Source organism: Alligator mississippiensis, chromosome 4 (genome assembly GCF_030867095.1).
Source record: "Alligator mississippiensis isolate rAllMis1 chromosome 4, rAllMis1, whole genome shotgun sequence".
Lineage (NCBI taxonomy): Eukaryota > Metazoa > Chordata > Crocodylia > Alligatoridae > Alligator > Alligator mississippiensis.
In genome coordinates, this window is record NC_081827.1 from 106,371,291 (window position 1) to 106,388,831 (window position 17,541).

The 17,541-nt window shown below is 44.6% G+C and overlaps 1 protein-coding gene across 2 annotated transcripts in view; it reads left to right on the forward strand.

Annotated features, from left to right (window-relative positions):
• The first annotated feature begins 676 nt into the window (after positions 1-676).
• LOC106737859 (uncharacterized) overlaps positions 677-17,541 on the forward strand; it is a 283,248-nt gene continuing 266,383 nt past the window's right edge. The window contains exon 1 of one of the 2 annotated variants that reach the window (XM_019489653.2): positions 677-1,045. In XM_019489653.2, coding sequence (XP_019345198.2) covers positions 806-1,045 — 240 coding nt within the window. In that variant the 5' untranslated portion in view covers positions 677-805. The remainder of the gene's footprint in view (positions 1,046-17,541) is intronic. The other variant, XM_019489655.2, reaches the window with a different exon arrangement.

The window sequence follows — 17,541 nt, forward strand, 5'->3', positions numbered from 1 at the left end:
TTAATACAGCTGGTACCCATTATTAATATTCCCTTCTTCAATAAAATGCATTGTAAAGGTCACAGCTCCAGTCCTGCAAAGGCTTACGCATGTGCTTAACATTACATCCTGGAGAAGCTAGTGTTAAAGAGCACATTTGCAGTCTTTGCAGAAGTTGGGCCAATGTTGTTGAGTACATAGTTATTGCTGCAGAATTTACTCACAGAATCAGGTTAGTCACTTCAGGAAGTGATTTTAGATATCTTGAGTAATATTTTTTTATTAACACCCTCCCCCCCCTCCCCCCCCCAATAACTTTGAATTCTGTTTTAGGTTTGATTAATTTCTTTAGAGAGAAGCTATGAAGTCCATTTGATTTTGAAGGAATCAGGAAAAATAGTGGAAAGCCCTAAAGGACAGATTTCTAATGTTGCTTTTAATTAATTCCACTGCAATTTTCATCTTTAAGTGTTTTGCCTTCCAGCCTTAACCAGTGATAATAACACACAACCTCTGACAAAACTTTTTTTTTTACAAATATGCAACACTAAAGTTAGTGTTTTCTTAATGTCATTATAGACTTCTTGCAACTAGCTCTTATGTGTGTGGCTGCATTCCTTGACTTTTTTCAGGCCTCAAGAGTGTACATTCCTCCTTTAGTTTATCATTTACAGGATGAGCTCATACTCTTGTTGAAAATACCTGAGAAAAATCTCTTGGCTACCATAGGCACTGTGTGGATAATTTTCAAGCTAACATTTATTTTTCTGCTCTCTGCTTCTTCCCTAAGATTTCGAACTTTTGGTCTTGAGGCAAATCTGCAAACATGAAACACTTTGAATTACAGGCAAAGGCACCTATTCTGTTTTCTCAACCAAACTGGAAAAATCAGTCTGGCACAAAAGGTATCAATGACTTCATATGCTGGAGAAGAAAAAGGATGCATTATTTTGGTGGGAATCAGAAAATTTTAAAAGTAACCAGCCGTTCATCATGGCAGCCCTGCTTGTCTTCCCAGGAAAATGTTTTCAAGCAATTAGCATTAAAGAACCCTGCTTTAAATAAGGTGAGTGCAAGTCCAATATTTTGTTAGCTTGCTGTCTTATAATGTCAATTACTTCAAAACAAAGGCCAACATTTGTAAAATGCTTGAAAGTAGCGTTGAATGTAAAACTAGTACTAATTATGAACACATAGAAAAGCTTCTTTTGATAGCCTATATATTGAAATTTAGTGCAATGTAAAGTGTTCATCAAATTTTCTGACTTAAGTGGACTGTAGTTGTTGTCATGCTTAACTTTTTGAAAACACATGTTTTCTGTAAACAAGCCTACCACGCTCTCCAATACATATAGGAACAACAGTTGCCTTCTACCATTAACTTGTTTGATATAATTGGTATTATGAAGATGCTTTTAGCCGATTGTTTTGTTTTAAACATGGTGATGAGATTTTAAAGTGTTCCCCAATTGTTGCATTTAGATAACAGTGTTCAATTCATCATTACATTATATACTGTTTATAATTTAAGTTGAAATTTTCCAAAGTAATCTAATTTTAATTGAGGCAAAGTTGAATTTGTTTTTATTCTAGTAGAATTTAATAAATGAATAGCTTGTCACTAGTTAAAATTTCCTACTGCTTGTTTGGCTGTGAGGTTTCAGACTACGTTTATTTGCTGCCTAGGTAACAAATCCAGATGTGGCACTTGTCTGTATTTTACTGAATTATGTGGAACAAGCTGAGGACAAACACACTAGACTAGTCAGCTAGAGTGTACACTCTGGTATCCCAGCATGTTACCAAGGAAAATAAATATTGTACTCTTTCTTGTCATTTGGATTTGGCTGGAAGTGAAACAAGAAGCTTGGCATTAAGATATTACTAAGAGACTGTATGATTACTTTTATCTTCAGTTGACCTTGGATTGTTTTGCTTTACAAAGTAATTGTTTTGAGTATTGATTAAATACTTATGACTATAGTTTTGGAAGATGACAAGATTTAAAGCACAGGGAGGAAAGGGCTTATTTGCAATGAGGGGGAAAAGAAACCCCAAACCCCTTGACAGTAACTTTTGTCTTTTGGTCCTTTAGCAAATTCTTTTTTCAGATTCTTTTTTCTAATTTATCTTTCAAGTTTATTCTACTGAGCTGTGAGCACTTGTTACTAAAAGTGATAGTTATACACGTGCTTTGGGGTGGGGGGGCATTTTAATTAGAGTGACTTGCTGGAGCTGCTCCAATTAAAATGTCCGCAGCATCTCGTATTCAGTGTTTCATGTTTCAAAATGGTGGCAGGGGTGCTTTAACTAAAGCTTATTTGAGCTTCAGTTAAAATGCCCCCGCTGTCATTTTGTAATGTGGGGGTGCTGAATACATGAGATGCTGCAACACGCTGGAGCGTTCTGATTAGAATGCATTGGAGCATGTGTAAAAGTGCCCACTTTTTAAATGTTGTGTAAGAATATTATATTATGTTACTTTTGGAATTGCAACTGCATTTTCTAATGGCTAAAGCTGGCAAGCAAAAGTGCTTATACTTCATTGCTAAAGCAGAAGGCAGGGCAGAATGGCACCTTAGAGACCCCCTCTGAATGTGTTAGTCTCTACGGTACCACGAGGCCCTGCCTTCTGCCTGATTTAAGACTAACACAGCTAATTACCTCTCTTACTTTTTTGTTAAATGAATGACCGAGACAAGATGCGTACGCTGACATCAAATAATTCTGACTTTGCGTGATTTAATTCTGTGACAGAATTGGATCAAATGCTATAGTTTTATTAAAGGATTAAAAATGTTTCTTATATTTTAAAAATATTAAAAATAAAAGGTATGCAACGTGATATACCATTCGAAGCACTTGATGCTGTGCACCTCATGCTGGCAAAACTCATATTGATTTTAATAGGAGTTTCCTCCAATAGAGACTGTGGGCAAAATACTTGCTTCATACTTCCACCCTTGCCCCCCTAATATCCTAATAATTTCTTTTTCAGAAGACCTGAGAGAGGAAGGAACCCCTTCTCTTGCTCACTCTTTCTTGTAACCTAGAGGTGGGCATAGTTCAGCCTCTACACTTCATGGGCTCTCATGACAGCTAGAATTTCTCTCTACCCTCTATGGCAATGTGGTAAACTATGCACTCAAGCTTACTTCTTCTGTTGCCAGTGCCCCTTAAGGAGCTGTTTCAATCTCCTTCCCTTCCTGTCTCACCTTATAGTGGGTCTCAGGTTTGCTGTTGGTGAATTTTTCAGGACTGAAAAGTCCAGTGGAAGGGAGCTCAATGCAGGGATGATGTCAAAGTGATGAAGCATGATAGGTAACAAGTGAAGTAGTGAACTATTGTTTTAAAAGTCCACAGAAGTTATTAAGCAAGTAGCATAATTAAGTTATTAAGCAAGTAGCATAATTAAGCAAAGGAAAAGATATCTCCTCATGAAAATAATATATACATGAGTGCATGCCTGATGTTTTTCTAATATAAATCATTAAAAAGAAGTCTGGAGGATAAGCAGTTCAGTTTTAGCTTCAGAGCACTAACAAGAAAGACTGAATTCCTGAGGCAGTCATAGAAACGTGAATGGTGACCACTTTCTGTATGTTATTGAGGCATCAATGTAAGAATAGATGCTCTGAAATCATGATGCTGTATTCATCTTTGCAATTATACAACTTATTATTTAAATATTCGAGGACAAAAACTGCTCTCATCATTCACCTGGGTGCCCCTAAGGGGAATATTCTGTGAGTACAGGGATCCTCAGAACAATATTACCAGTGCATTTTTTTAGAATATTAATGGTTATGTATGCTGTATTGATTATCTTAATTTATATATCTATAGAATATAGTATATTTGCATAGATGTATAAATTAAGATAATCAGTACAGTGTATAGTATAGTATAGAGTATATATACACACTGTGATAACAGCTCTGTGATAGGTGATTAGGAGACATTAACAGTGCATTATTTATTCAGCACTGGTTTATACATCTGATTAATTTTAGACGTAATTATTTTGTGTAACAGTTGTTCCAGAAGGTAATACTAAATGTAAAAATGTGCACATCTGTCTGCTTTTGACAACAATGAATCTTAAGTAGATTTGTAAGTTATTTATGGGTATCAAAGTGCTGTTCCTATTGTAGATAAAGAACCATAGTGAGCTTCACTTGTTTCTTATCTTCCCCCTTGCAGTGCTGTAAATCTAACTTCTGCCCATCCTATTGTTAAAAGAAAAGCAGCCATATTGTGCTGATTGCTATTAAATTAAAGCAGAAAGGGGGAGAAACAAAAGTGGAAGCCCATTTTACCAGCAGGGATACCATCACCTTTTATTTTGCCTTTTTGAGGTCACAAAGTCATTGCAGGCATCTGACCTCTGATAACCTCTTCAGTGCCACAGCATGCAGTTTCTTTCGGAAGAACTTAATTAAACACAACTGAAGTTCCCTGCTAACATTTGTTGCTGAAAAGATTCTTCTTTGATTGCTTGATGTTTGCTGGTGAAGGGAAAACAGAGATTCTTCTTTTGTTCCCAGAAGAAAAGTTAGCATATGTTAGTTAAGGATTTGTGATTTCCTATGGAGGTACAGGTTCCTTCCTAAAATCCAACAGCATTCTTTAATCATGCAGAAGTATCAAAAATAGGGAGTAAAACAATGCTTAGAGAATTTAAGCCAGATTTTAAAAATAAATCTCAGAAGAGGCTACTTTTACTTTTTTGGAGGTATTCTGTAATCTTGGATAGTATAATAAGTGAAACTGCATTCTCTATATAACCAAAGTGCATGTTTATGGCAGTACATTTTATATTAACTATTCAATATAAAACTTTTATTTAAGGGAAGTTCCTTGTTATGGTATGCTGTAGAAATTTAGATTGCTGTTTAAATAGTGCACATCCTTGGCAAAGGCTTTGATTCTCAGAAGCAAAACATTTGATCCAAGCTGAAAAACAATTTTATTTTGAAGGAGCTCTGTTCTGTGCATCTTGTTTAGTGGATATGTTTACTAGTAAATGTTGAAACATCTTTTGATTTAAATTCTTTGTCACTTTTTGTGTGCATCTTTAAGAAGAGAAACTTAAAAAAAATAACTGTAGTGCCCTAATGGCACGACGATGAGAATCCTTTCCTATCTGTTAAATGCATGGGTGGGTATTTGAAGTAATCAGATTACTGGTACTGGCACAATGTGGGTGGGTTAGGAGTCAGAGAGAGTGACCATGTGATTGAGGAGCAGTATGGATCCTACCAAAGGGAAAGAGACAGAGGCTGCATGATCTTGTCTGGTGGGTTCAAAGGCCATTCTGTCATGCTGGCAAACTACATCAGCAATGGTAGCAAAGAGACACACCCTGGTGATGGCCCTGGCTTACACTGGGCAGAAGAGCCATGTCTCCAATAGCCCTTATGGACTGGAACCAGTGGTCAATCAGAATAGTGAGGGGCTTCAGTGGTCATACACTGTCAAGGATCTTGACATCAAGAGTGGATCATCATGTGCGAGTGGGACATGACAAAGGGAAGAGGGTAAGGACAAAGGGAAAGAAAGCGAGTATACAAGAAAACTTGTAGCCACTGAATCAAACTTGTCATATTATTTGCTAGAAGTGGTCCACTTGCCTCCCCTAATTACTGACCGTTAATGGTCGAAATATAGGTACTGATCCTGCAAACAAATGCGCTGAGTCTGTACGACGTTCCATTGAAGTTAATGGGCCTCTCTGCAGGTGCAAGAGTTCATATTACTGCATCTGTTTGCAGAATTGGGGCCACAGTGAGCAGAAATGATGTGGTCAAGAACTGACTGGAGATCATGTTACCAACTCATTAGAGGGAATGCGCTCTGATAACTGTAAAACAAGCTTCAATATTCACTCACTTCTCACATCTAGTTTGCTAGGTGGCTTCATTTATTAGCGTATGTTCAAGTACATGAGCACTTGTGCTAGCCTTTCTTTAAGAAACAAAAACATTAACCCTCTAGTACACCACCTGTTTGCAATTCATTGTTAACTACAGGGGTTTTTTTTATTGGCTAAGTTGTTTCGCTTTTCATTAACTTTGTTCTTTATTAACATGCAGGCTGCAATCCTATTTCTTTTGCTAGAAATGGACTCTGTTTGTCATTAATACCATACTTATGTCTGCCTCTTTCTTATAAGGTATTTTAAAAGAAATAAAGCTTTTCTTTTCTTGTCTTTTCTTTTGTATCTTTGGACCTTTAGACTGTGGCTATATCCTTGTGGCTTTACAAATGTACTTGATTTAGCTTTCAATATATAATTAAGTCCAAACAAGTTAATTGCTTTGTAAGTGTCCAAAATTCCCTCATTTCACTTCCATTCATTTATCAATGTTCATTATACAGCCACAGTTCCACATAAACACAAATGATTGTTAATGAATGCCTGATGTCATATTCATTAGAAAATCAGGTTAATGGCTAGTAATGAATATCTGAGTTACTTGGTACTTTCAAGTATGTGTTTTTTGTTGTTGTTGTTGATTACAATACTACTTTAATTTACAAAAAAATCTTACCTGTATCTTAGTCCAACTAAACCATTATTAGATGGACCCTTTGTAAAATAAAACAACTAACACTGCTTCCATGCTGCAGGTGCTTTGCCCTTAGATGGAATTTTTCACAGTAATAAGGAAATGAAACCTCTATTTGTATCAGACAATTTATCTATCGATTTATGCTTAACACAGAAAGGGACTAGTTATGTATAGTTTCATTTGTTTAGTCGTAGTTTATTTTAGCAATGTACAGAGAACAAATTTGGGTAGGCAACTTACACTCTTAGAGGTGTAATATCCTCCTGTTGATTCAGATGCATTTTTTTGATGCATAGGACAGCAGTCTGCATGATTTAATCTATATCTGTATTTATACATACATCCATGAACATATACCAACATTTTAATTGCTGAGGACCAAAGTCAAATATAAACTGAACACAAATAAAATGATTAGCTGCACAGTAGCTAAATCTTTACAAAACAGCACTAGGTTACATAACTATATTTCTAGTTAACATTTTAAGTATGCATGTGTGTAGGAGGATAGTCACCGTACAATATGCATTCTCAGGTGGCATCAACTTAATCAGCCCACTAATAACCATCTGCCCATATGAATTTTCAAAGCAGTTTTTGGGAAAATGTGTATCTGTTTCAGTATTTGCCTAACTTCAGATGCTGCAGTATGTACATCATTGAAATCAGGCATTTTATGAATCATTTCTTGTAGGTTGTCTACTTTAATGTAGTTTGAAATACTGCAAATGCAGCTCTGCATTGAATGCATGTGAAGACCAGGAAACTTTTCAAAGCGTGTCCTGTGGGAAAGACCTGCCTTGGACTAGATACGGAATTGAAGTCTTGACCCTTTTGGTCTTTTAAAGGCCCCATCATACTCATCACCAGCGTAGATAGAAGAATCTGCCATGATCAGATTACATTCTGCATAGCCAAATCCTTTGCTGTTACACAATGCATCTTGACTTCCTGTCTCAAGAATTATAGCACAGGAATAGTGTTGGTACTGAAGGGGTAGCTGCATCCCACCCCAGTTTAAATTGTCTCCCTTGTTGTCTTTCAGGAATAAAGACTTGTAGTAACATTCTCTTAAACAGCTATGGGAGCTTAAATCCCATTTTCAAAAGTGTCATGGCAGTAAAACCTTCTGGCTACTTGTATCAAAGGGAACAGCTAATTTTGATTATAACACTGAAAATAATATTAACACAGACAGTTGGGCAGAATATTTTTCCAATCAGTTTACTTCCTCTATTGAACAAATAAATAGTAATCTTAGTGGGTAATAGCCCCCACCCACCGATACAATTAAGGATCGGGTAACAAAGGATCAAATAGCACATCTCCTCAAAGCACAATGGAAGAATAACGCTCCAGACCCAGATAGAATACCAGTGGAAGTTTACATTGATAACATCAAATGGTGGACTGTGATCTTGGAAAAATGGTATAACTCTGTAACTGAGTTGGGCCAAATCGCAGATTCCTGGAGAGGGAGTATAATTGTACTGATTTTCAAGAAAGGTTTGAAAGATAAGCCAGAATCTTATTGCCCTTTCAGCTAAAATTTTTGGGCGCCATTTGTTATATCGTCTCATAGCATGGGTAAAAGGGGAAAACATATTACATGAACATCAGACCAGATTTAGGGATGGATATATCACTATTGATAACACATTTATTTTTCAATCTTTGAGACATAAGTATACGCAAATCAGCTGTATATTGCATTTGTAGATATGTCAAGAGTTTTTGATAATATAGATAGAATTAAACTTTGGGAGAAACTTTGGGGGAATAATTGATAAATTATTGGATTGACTCTTCTCTTTTGCATTTGTTGATAAAATATTATAAAGATATGTGGGCCCAAGTTAGGTGGAGCTTGAAGGGTAAACTTACATAAAAAATTCACATACAAAAAGGGGTTAGAGAAGGATATATTTTGGCCCCTTTGTTATTTAATCTCTACATGAATGATGTTATTGGGAATATGCAAGATGTGCATTTTCACCCCCCAAAATTATTAGCAACCCTGATTCCTATTTTAATGTATGCAGATGATACTGGTATACTGTTAAGAACTCCTATTGGATTACAGAGAGCAGTTACAACTTTTGAGCATTTTTGTGGCCAAAATAAATTAAAGATAAATTATGATAAATCCAAAATAATGTATTGGGGAAGCTGTGTGATGAAATATCCATGGAATATGGGGGGAACCAAACTTGAAGTTGTCATAACCTATAAATATTTGGATGTCTTAGTTTTCACTGACTGAATATGATGTTTCCATGATGGAGAAGCTATGTCTAAGGCAGTCCAATCGGCTGTGGCTATCAAGTAATTTTATGAAATCACAGCAGGATGATCAGCCCAAGTTCCTATATCAGCATACAAAGCCAAAGTTACCTCTCAGATCATATATGGCGCTGAAGAATGGGGTAGTAATGATGTAGAAATACCACAGAACAAGTTTCTTAGGGCTCTTCTGGCTCTTCCTCCCTCAACTCCTGCATCTTTTCTGAGCTTAGAGATGGGAATGGATTCTATTTTAACTAATATTATTATTAGAATGGCAGGATTTTGGTTTAAAATCCTCCCCCTTTTACCATCTCGTTTGCTTAAATTATGCTACATAGAAGATATTAAATATCTTTTACAGATCCAAATGTAATAAACTGTCTCGCAATTTTCATTTAAAGGCTGAGGCGATTAGAGTTAAATATCCTTTATTACTGATATAAGAGATACATTTTAACATTAGACTTGATTTTAGTGTTTCAATTGTGGATCTATGTACAACAAAATTATAGATTCATGTCTTGATTTACTACTATGTTTATATTAATAATGTTTAGATGTTGGTGGGCTCTGTTTTTAGTATAATACTTGTAGTTTGGTTACTTTGTTCAAACTTATTTATATTATGGGTGTATGTGTGTTATGTCATCTTCAGAAGCATTGCAATTAGCCAGAATCCTTAATAAACAAATAAATAGAATAAATAAAAGTGACTTAGCCAAGCCAATGGGATGTAGACATCTTAGTGACAAAGTCACTTCTGAAAATGAAACTTTGGCTCCTAACTGTCTTAATTTTTTTTTTTTTTAATGCATCTCATGTTGATCAAACTACAGTAGCAATTGTTGTTAGGATGTTTAAAAATGCGGCTTGTACTCTTTCATCAAATCATTCGCTCTTATTTCACACAGCAACTTCACCAGACACTTTAAATGTAAGCAACACTGGGTGAATCTACATGACATGTTTACTGTGGAGCTGCTTAATTAGCTCTACAGTAAAGTGTCATCAGTCTACACATGTGGAGTTATTAGGCCAGAGTAAACTAATTAACTCCGCTGCAGGCTAGTACTGCCAGATGCAAGTACTATCCTGTGGCGGAATTATTTACTCTGCTGCAATGCACGTGTAGATGCTGCCTGCTGGGTAGCCTTATCCTGAAGCACCCCCATATCCCAGCCAACTTGTCTGCAGCACATCGAGCCAGGTTGGAACAGCCCTGGACTGGCAGGCTGACCCTTGGGGCCTCTTGCCAGCCTGGGAAGCTCTGCCCTGGTTCAATGTGCTGCGGTCCCAGGTGCATGTGTAAACACTGAGCCTGGGAACAATAAACTCTAGTGCAAAGCAGACACATCCACTGAATAGTATTTTGTGCTTTGCTTTGAAGCACAAGTAAGCTTCTGTCTTCAAAATGACTTGGCAAATTTGGAAAGTTGCATGCTAGTAAAAGTTAAAACTATATATCATATTTTCCCTTCCTTTCTTCCTTCCTTCCACTTTGGATGCCTCAGACTGGGCTCACTTGCAGCTGCGTGGGGTGATCCTGAGTGTAAGACTCCCTGCTTCCTATCTCTTTTCTTTTCTGACTCCCACCTGTATAAAGGTCTCTTGCTTTTGTTTATCTCCCTTTCTGATTTTTTTCTTGCATTTTCACAGTGTTTTTTCTTCTTTTTCCTCTGTTCTTTGCCTCCCCCCGCTTCTACTTCTGGTTTCCTTGCAAGTTACATTTATCTACTTCACAGCTTCTCTCTTACTGTTTCTCTTTCTCTCTCTTTCTTGATTCTCTGCCATGGGGAGTTACCTTATTTTATCTTTTGCCTTGTGAGGGGTACTCTTATTCCCCTTGCTTTTCTCTTTTTCTTTTTCTTTTCTTTCCCCACCCCAGCCCTCACACACTTCCCCCCCCTCCCCTTTTCTCTTTCTCACTACTCCTTTCTCCCCTCTGGGCACTCACCCTGCTCCCTTTTTGCTTTTTATGGCCACATTTCCAGACACTTATCTCTGTAGTTTATATATACATGATTTTTTTTAATTCCCTTAGTTAGTTTTAGCTTTTGGTATTAACCCTGTCCTAGCAGGAATGGCTGCTCCTACACCTGGCGGCTGGCATGGGGATGCCTCTTAAGACCTCCCCCTTAACCATGGCTTGATCGTCCATACCCTTCCCCCCTTGAGGGTCAAGGCCTGTGCAGGTGCCCTAACTGACCTCCTGGGATGGTATAATATATGTTAGGCGGCTTGTGTTAACATGCATGATACCGGTGATATACCTGAGTGCTCCAATCCTGGTCAACAGGGTGTGCACGGAGTGCCTGGACATCTCAGGCATACACTATCTTGTCACGCCTCTAGACATCCAGGTGGTGATGATGGTGATTTCCAATGTGTCCCCACACCTGTCCAATTGGGAGCTGGCCATGGGACTTGAGCCCTATGGGGTTCCTACAAGTCCTTTCGCTGACTGACGATCGGAAGCAAGGACCCAAAGCTGAAGCATGTCCTGTCCTTTTGAAGGCAGGTCTTCATGCTCCTCAGGGAGGGCTCCCCGTTCTCTGCCTTACTCCTTGAACCTCATGCTCAATGGGTGGAGGTTTGTGATTTATTTTTCCTTGGGAGAGACCACATGTTTCCAGTGTGATACTTCTTCCCACCTAGCAGCCCAGTGCCTGCTGGGGAAAGCGCCCAGAACATTGGTGACTGCAGAGGCGTTGAAGGATGGTGCCCACTTCTGGAGCATAGGCCCTGCCCAGTGAGGCCGGGATCTCTTCCTGACTTCCTTTCACCCCTGTTCCATCTGAGGGGACTGGGGTCTCTGGCATAAGAGAGCTGTCCAGCGGAGGGGCTGGGACTACTACCCAGCCCTCTCCCCTGCCTGTCCTACCTACCAGGCCCATGCTCCCTGGTGCAGAGGCCCCACCAGGTGGAGGGGCTGATGCCTCCACTTGCCCCCTGACCACCCCAGCCAAGGAGGCTGGGGTGGCTGGTGACTATGGCGCCAGGGTCCTGTCAGACAATGGAGCTTGGGCCTCCTCCCAGCTTCCCTCCACCACAGCCTTGTCTAAGGTGGCCAGCCCAGGTGGGTGGGGGTGCTGGGAGCAGTCCATCCCATCCCCTATGAAGGGGGGGTTGCTCGCCACTCCTCCAAAGAAGAAGAACAAGGAGGGGAAGATGAAGGGGGCCTCTCAGGACACCTGATCCCTGTCGGGGCTCTCCTCTGCTGGCACTGGGGAGACCCCCACTGGAGAGCCTGACCCCACTCCAAGTGGCCTGCTGGTGACCCCGTTGCACATGGCCATGGCCGGGGATGATTTGGCAGTGAGAGAGGTGACAGCGGGGGTCACTAACCTCTCCCCACCTCAACAAGACAGAGATTCCTGTCCTGGAGCCAGTCCTCAACCTGGATGATGAGAAGAGACTGTTGTGATTGGACATTGAGGGCATAGACACTGTGTTTTTGCGTGAGCTCCCACCTGGTGTGCGGCCTCACCGTTCTTCTGTCGGAAATGTCCAGCCCAAGTTGGTGGACCCCAACTGGGTCACCCCCAACTACGGGGGTCTCCTCATCTTTCTGTAGTGGACTAAAGGACAAAAGAATGTAGTGAGGCACATCACCCAGTGGTGCACAGACCCTAAGCTTTTTGTCAAGGCTGCCAGGGCTGTGGCCAAACTTATGCAGCAAGCTCTAGGCAACCTGTAGATAGCTTACCATCTGGAGAAGCTTTCAGAGTGGGTGAGAGATGAATGGGGCCTGGGAGGGTCCCTGGAGTAGAGTAGGGCATGATAGGCCTTCCGCGACCTGTCTTTGCTATCTTCCTCTGCTCTTGGGGGCTCACTCTTCCACCTACACCTACCTCGCTCTTCCGCTTCCATACCCACACCCATGGCAGCCACGACCATTGGCACTTTTAACATTAATGGCTGTCTGGTGAAATGGGAGGCCATCCTGGAGCTACTGCACCAGAAGTGGCTGGCCATCGCCTTCCTCCAGGAGACGTGTTTTAATGAACTCAACAAGGTGGTCTGGCATGCTGCCTGGTGAGGCCACTTGTTCCTGAGCCATGGCACCAACCTCTGCACCGGGGTCGTGACTCTCCTATTGCCGCAGCAGCAGCTTGACGTGGTGGTGGAGCAGGAGGTCACCCCCGGCCATCTGCTGACTGTCTGCATCACCCTAGCACAACACCACCTGCTACTCATCAATGTCTACACAGCCACTGATGACCAGGAGAGGGCCATTTTCTTCAAGACCTTGGCCACCCTCCCGCGTAACCCTAGTGAGGATGATAACCTGCTCCTCATAGGCAGGGACTTTAACTGCACCATTGATGCCTAGCTTGACTGCACGAGGCCTGAACCTCACCTGCCCTCAGCCCGCAAACTGCAGTCTGCCCTGGAGACCACGGACCTTGATGATGTTTGGCAAACCTTCCATCCTGATGTGTACCAGTACACCTGGGCCAGGAATAGTGCTGGTGGTCTCACCTTGGCCCGCCTTGACTGCCTTTATGTCACCAAGCACCATCTGCCACTCCTGTGCAGTGGCGACGTTGTTCCCTCAGGCCTGTCAGATCATAGCCTGGTCTGCTGTGAACTGAGCCTGAGCAGCCAAGACTGTGTGCAGGCACTTTATTTTGTGCTTCAACATCAGCCTGCTACAAGACTCCTACTTCCGGGACTGCTTTGCCCACTTTTGGTGGGGCTGGGAGGCCACAAGACTGAGCTACTCCTCCTGGAAGCTATGGTGGGACGTGGGCAAGGTACAGATCTGGGCCTCTTGCCAGAAATACACCCAGCTGGCTATGAATGAACTGCACTGCCATATTCGAGAGCTGGAGGAACATGTGGTAGAGCTCAAGGCCACCTTGCTGGCCACTGGCAGTAAGTGGTGCTGCATGAGAGCCTCTGGTTCTGCAGGAAATGCCTGCATGACTTGGCGGAGAGTGCAGCCCATGGAGCGAGGATCCACACCCACTGCCAAGAGCTGGCAGAATCTGATGCCCCAACCCATTCTTTGACCTGGAGTGGTGGCAGGCAGTGAGCGAAGTCTTAGATCACCTCAAGACCCCCGAGGGCCGGGTAATCATGGTCCTGGGTGAAGTGTGTGAGCACGGTGTTTCCTTCTATCATGACCTGTTTGCAGCTGAGCCATTCTGCTCCGAGGCCACATGGGAACTCCATGAGGGTCGGCCATGTCTCTGTGCCCTGGAGGTCAGTGAACTGGAGCAGGAACTGTCTCTGGAGGAGCTGGCAGTTGCCACAGCCATCCTTACCTCCAGCAAAGTCCCAGGCCTTGACAGGTTACCTGCTGAGTTCTACAAGACCTTCTGGCCTTTCCTCAGCCCCTGCTTTGGCTTTGGGCTCCTCTTTACTGGGGCCCTCCGGGTCTTGTACCAAGATACCTCCAGCCTGCTCAAGGTGAATGGCATGCTCTGCATCCCATTCCCCATGTGCAGGGGTATCCATCATGGCTTCCTCCTGTTAGGCACGCTCTATGCCCTGACAGTTAAGCTGCTGCTGCATGCGCTGCGGTGCTGCCTGAGTGGTGTGGCCTTGCCATTGGCCACGGGCCCATTCCTTGGCCCTCCACTCCGGCTATAGGCATATGCGGATGATGTGACCACCTTCCTCAACACCCAGGAAGATGTGTGGGCCCTGACGTACTGCCAGCGAGCCTATAAGCTTGCCTCCTCGGCCTGTATTGATTGGGCCAAGAGTGATACCCTGCTGCTCAGTGCATGGAGCAGCGCAACCCCCCCCCCGGCTTTGTCAGGGGGCCTCACCTGGCACCACAAGGGCCTCAAGGTCCTGGGTGTGTTTCTGTGGCTGCTGACCTGCATGGCTCACAACTGAGATGGCCTTGAGGAGGGGCTGGAGGCTCGCTTGCAATGGTGGTGCTGGCGCCTACCCAGCCTCTCCTACCGTGGACATGTCCTCATTGCCAACAACCTAGTGGCAGCGACTCTGTGGCACTGATGCACTGTACTCAACCCACCGCTGGACCTACTCAAGAGACTCCAGTGCCTCCTGGTAGACTTCTTCTGGGATGGGTGCCATTGGCTCCCATGGGCCATCATTTACCTACCTGTCACTGAGGGGAGCCCGAGTCTGGTCGACCTGGTGAGCAAGGTGGCCGCCTTCTGCCTGCAAGCCTTTTAGAGACTCCTCCATGGTGAAGAGCGCCTACCCTGGCAACAACTGGCATGCTGGTTCCTGCAGAGGGTGGGAGCCCTTGGCTTCGACTTGGAGCTCTTCCTGCTGGACCTCATGCTCCTGAACTGCGCAGTGCTTCTGGCCTTCTACCACAGTGTGGTATGAGCCTGGAAGGCCACCTTCCACCTCCAGCCCTGGGCCCAGTGCCTGCAGTTCTTATAGCTGCTAAGGGAGCCCCTGGTGCACAATGCGACCCTGTGGTGCCCTGTGCTGAGCCTGGCCTTCACCAGCCTCACGGCCGCCTTCATCCATTTGTGTGTCCTCTGCCTGGGCCATCTCATTGACCCCGCTTGGTCGGCCTGGCTCTTGCCTGAGGCCCTGACCACCCGGCTAGGCATGTGCCCCATCCGCAGCCTGGGCTGTCTCCTGTGTGACATCCAGGCTGCCCTCCCACCGGAGGCAGCAGCCACCCTGGATGCCCATCTCTGGGCACGCCAGGTCCCCTGTGCTGCGGATACTCTGAGTGAGGCTTTTCCCATGCTGCCAGTCACCCCAGCTGTGGCTGACAAGCTGGCCAGCAGGCCTGGCACCCTGCTGACACTCCCTGTACCTCCAGACAGTGACGTGGGTTGCCCCTTTGCTTCTCTGTCACATAGAAGTCTTTATGCCTGGGTGGTTCATGTCCGCCATGCCCAAGTGCTGGCTGGCCTCCCCGATACACCGTGGCAATGGCGCCTGGGGCCACCAGATTCCCCACTGGCCCACCTGGCTTGGCGCACATTGTTTAAATTGCCAACCAGACTGGCGACCTGCAGTGGTGGTTGCTGCATGGCATCCTAGCCACTGGCATGTTTGCATCCCACTTTGACCCAGCCACCTCGACAGCCTGCCCCTTCTGTCCCGCAGCATTGAGGAGAACCTCTTTCATGCCTTCCTTGACTGTCCCTGGCTGCAGCCGCTCTTTCTTGCCCTCGATTTGCCCCTGCAGGCTCTGGACAGGAGCCTCTCGGAGACCACCTATGTGTGTTTCTACCTGTACTGGGTGGCCAAGCAGGGCCTTGTCTGCCTGGCCAACTTTCTACTGGGTCAGGCCAAGATGGCTGTCCTCAAGAGCTGCTACAACCGGCTTTCCAGGACCAGCTCAGAGTTTGAGCGCGCTGTGCTCTGGTGGGTGGTGCCCACCTTTAAGACACGCTGGGCCCTTGAGGGAGTGCTGTGCCATGTAGAGGACGGCTGTCTTCAATATGCACTCTGATGTCATGACCAGTCTGGGTGACTGGGTAGGCTTGGTGTCAGACTGCGACTCCTAGCTCATGCCATGCCCTGGGCCCTCACCAAGCTGCTTTTTGCTTTTTTTCTTTGTGTGAGAAGTTGAAGGTGTTGTCACGTGTATGATTGGATAGAGCAGGGTAGGAATCATTTATTTATAGAGGGCTTTGGCCTGTACGACTGTGTGGCTGGTGTCCCAACTACATAATGGCATGTTAGGCATGACATGTAATACAGCGAAGGTGTCTGTCATGGTGTGATGTTATGAATATAATGGCATGGTGCTCTTGGTTTTATGGTAATTTGTTTGTCTTTGTATATTGGACCTGGACCCCAGAGGGACCAACCATTTGTACCCTGAACCCCTGAATAAGGTAGTTAAAAAGTCGAAGTCCTTCCTTCCTTTCTTCCTGCCGGTGGGCCGGGCACTCTGTTGTGGCTCCCCATGCCTCCCGATAGTGACACGGGTTGTCCCTTTGCTTCTCTATCGTGTAGAAGCATGTATGCCTGGGTGGTTTGCATCCGCCATGCTCAGGTGTTGGTGGGCCACCCCGATACACTGTGGCAACGGTGCCTGAGACCATCAGATTCCCCACTGGCCCACCCGGTGTGGCACGCATTGTATAGGCCGCCGGCTGCCAAGAAGACTAGCGACCTGCAGTGGCGGTTGCTGCATGGCATCCTAGCCACTGGCACGTTTGCGTCCCACTTGGACCCAGCCGCCTTGACGGCCTGCCCCTTCTGCCCTGGGGGTGTGGAGGAGGATCTCTTTCACGCTTCCCTGGACTGTCCCCGCCTGTGGCTGCTCTTTGCCACCCTTGAGCCGCAGCTGCGGGCGCTGGGCAGGAGCCTCTCGGAGACCACCTACATGCGCTCCTACCCATACTGTGTGGCTGAGCGGGGCCCCATCTGCCTGGCCAACTTTTTACTGGGCCAGGCCAAGATGGCCATCCTCAAGAGTCGCTGCAACCGGCTTGCCGGCATTGGCTCAGATGGTGCCCTGCGGCATTTCAGCCTCCTAGTGCGGGCGTGCCTCTCGCTGGAGTTTGAGCATGCTGTGCTCTAGTGGGGGGTGTCCGCCTTTGAGGCACTCTGGGCCCTTGAGGGAGCACTGTGCCATGTGGAGGACGGCCGTCTCAAATATGCTTTCTGATGTCTTGACCGGTCTGGGTGACCGGGCAGGCGCGGTGGCAGACTGTGGCTTCTGGCTTGTGCTGTGACCTGGGCCCTCACCAGGCTGCTTTTGTTTTTCTTGGGGTGAGATGCTAAAAGTTTTTGCACA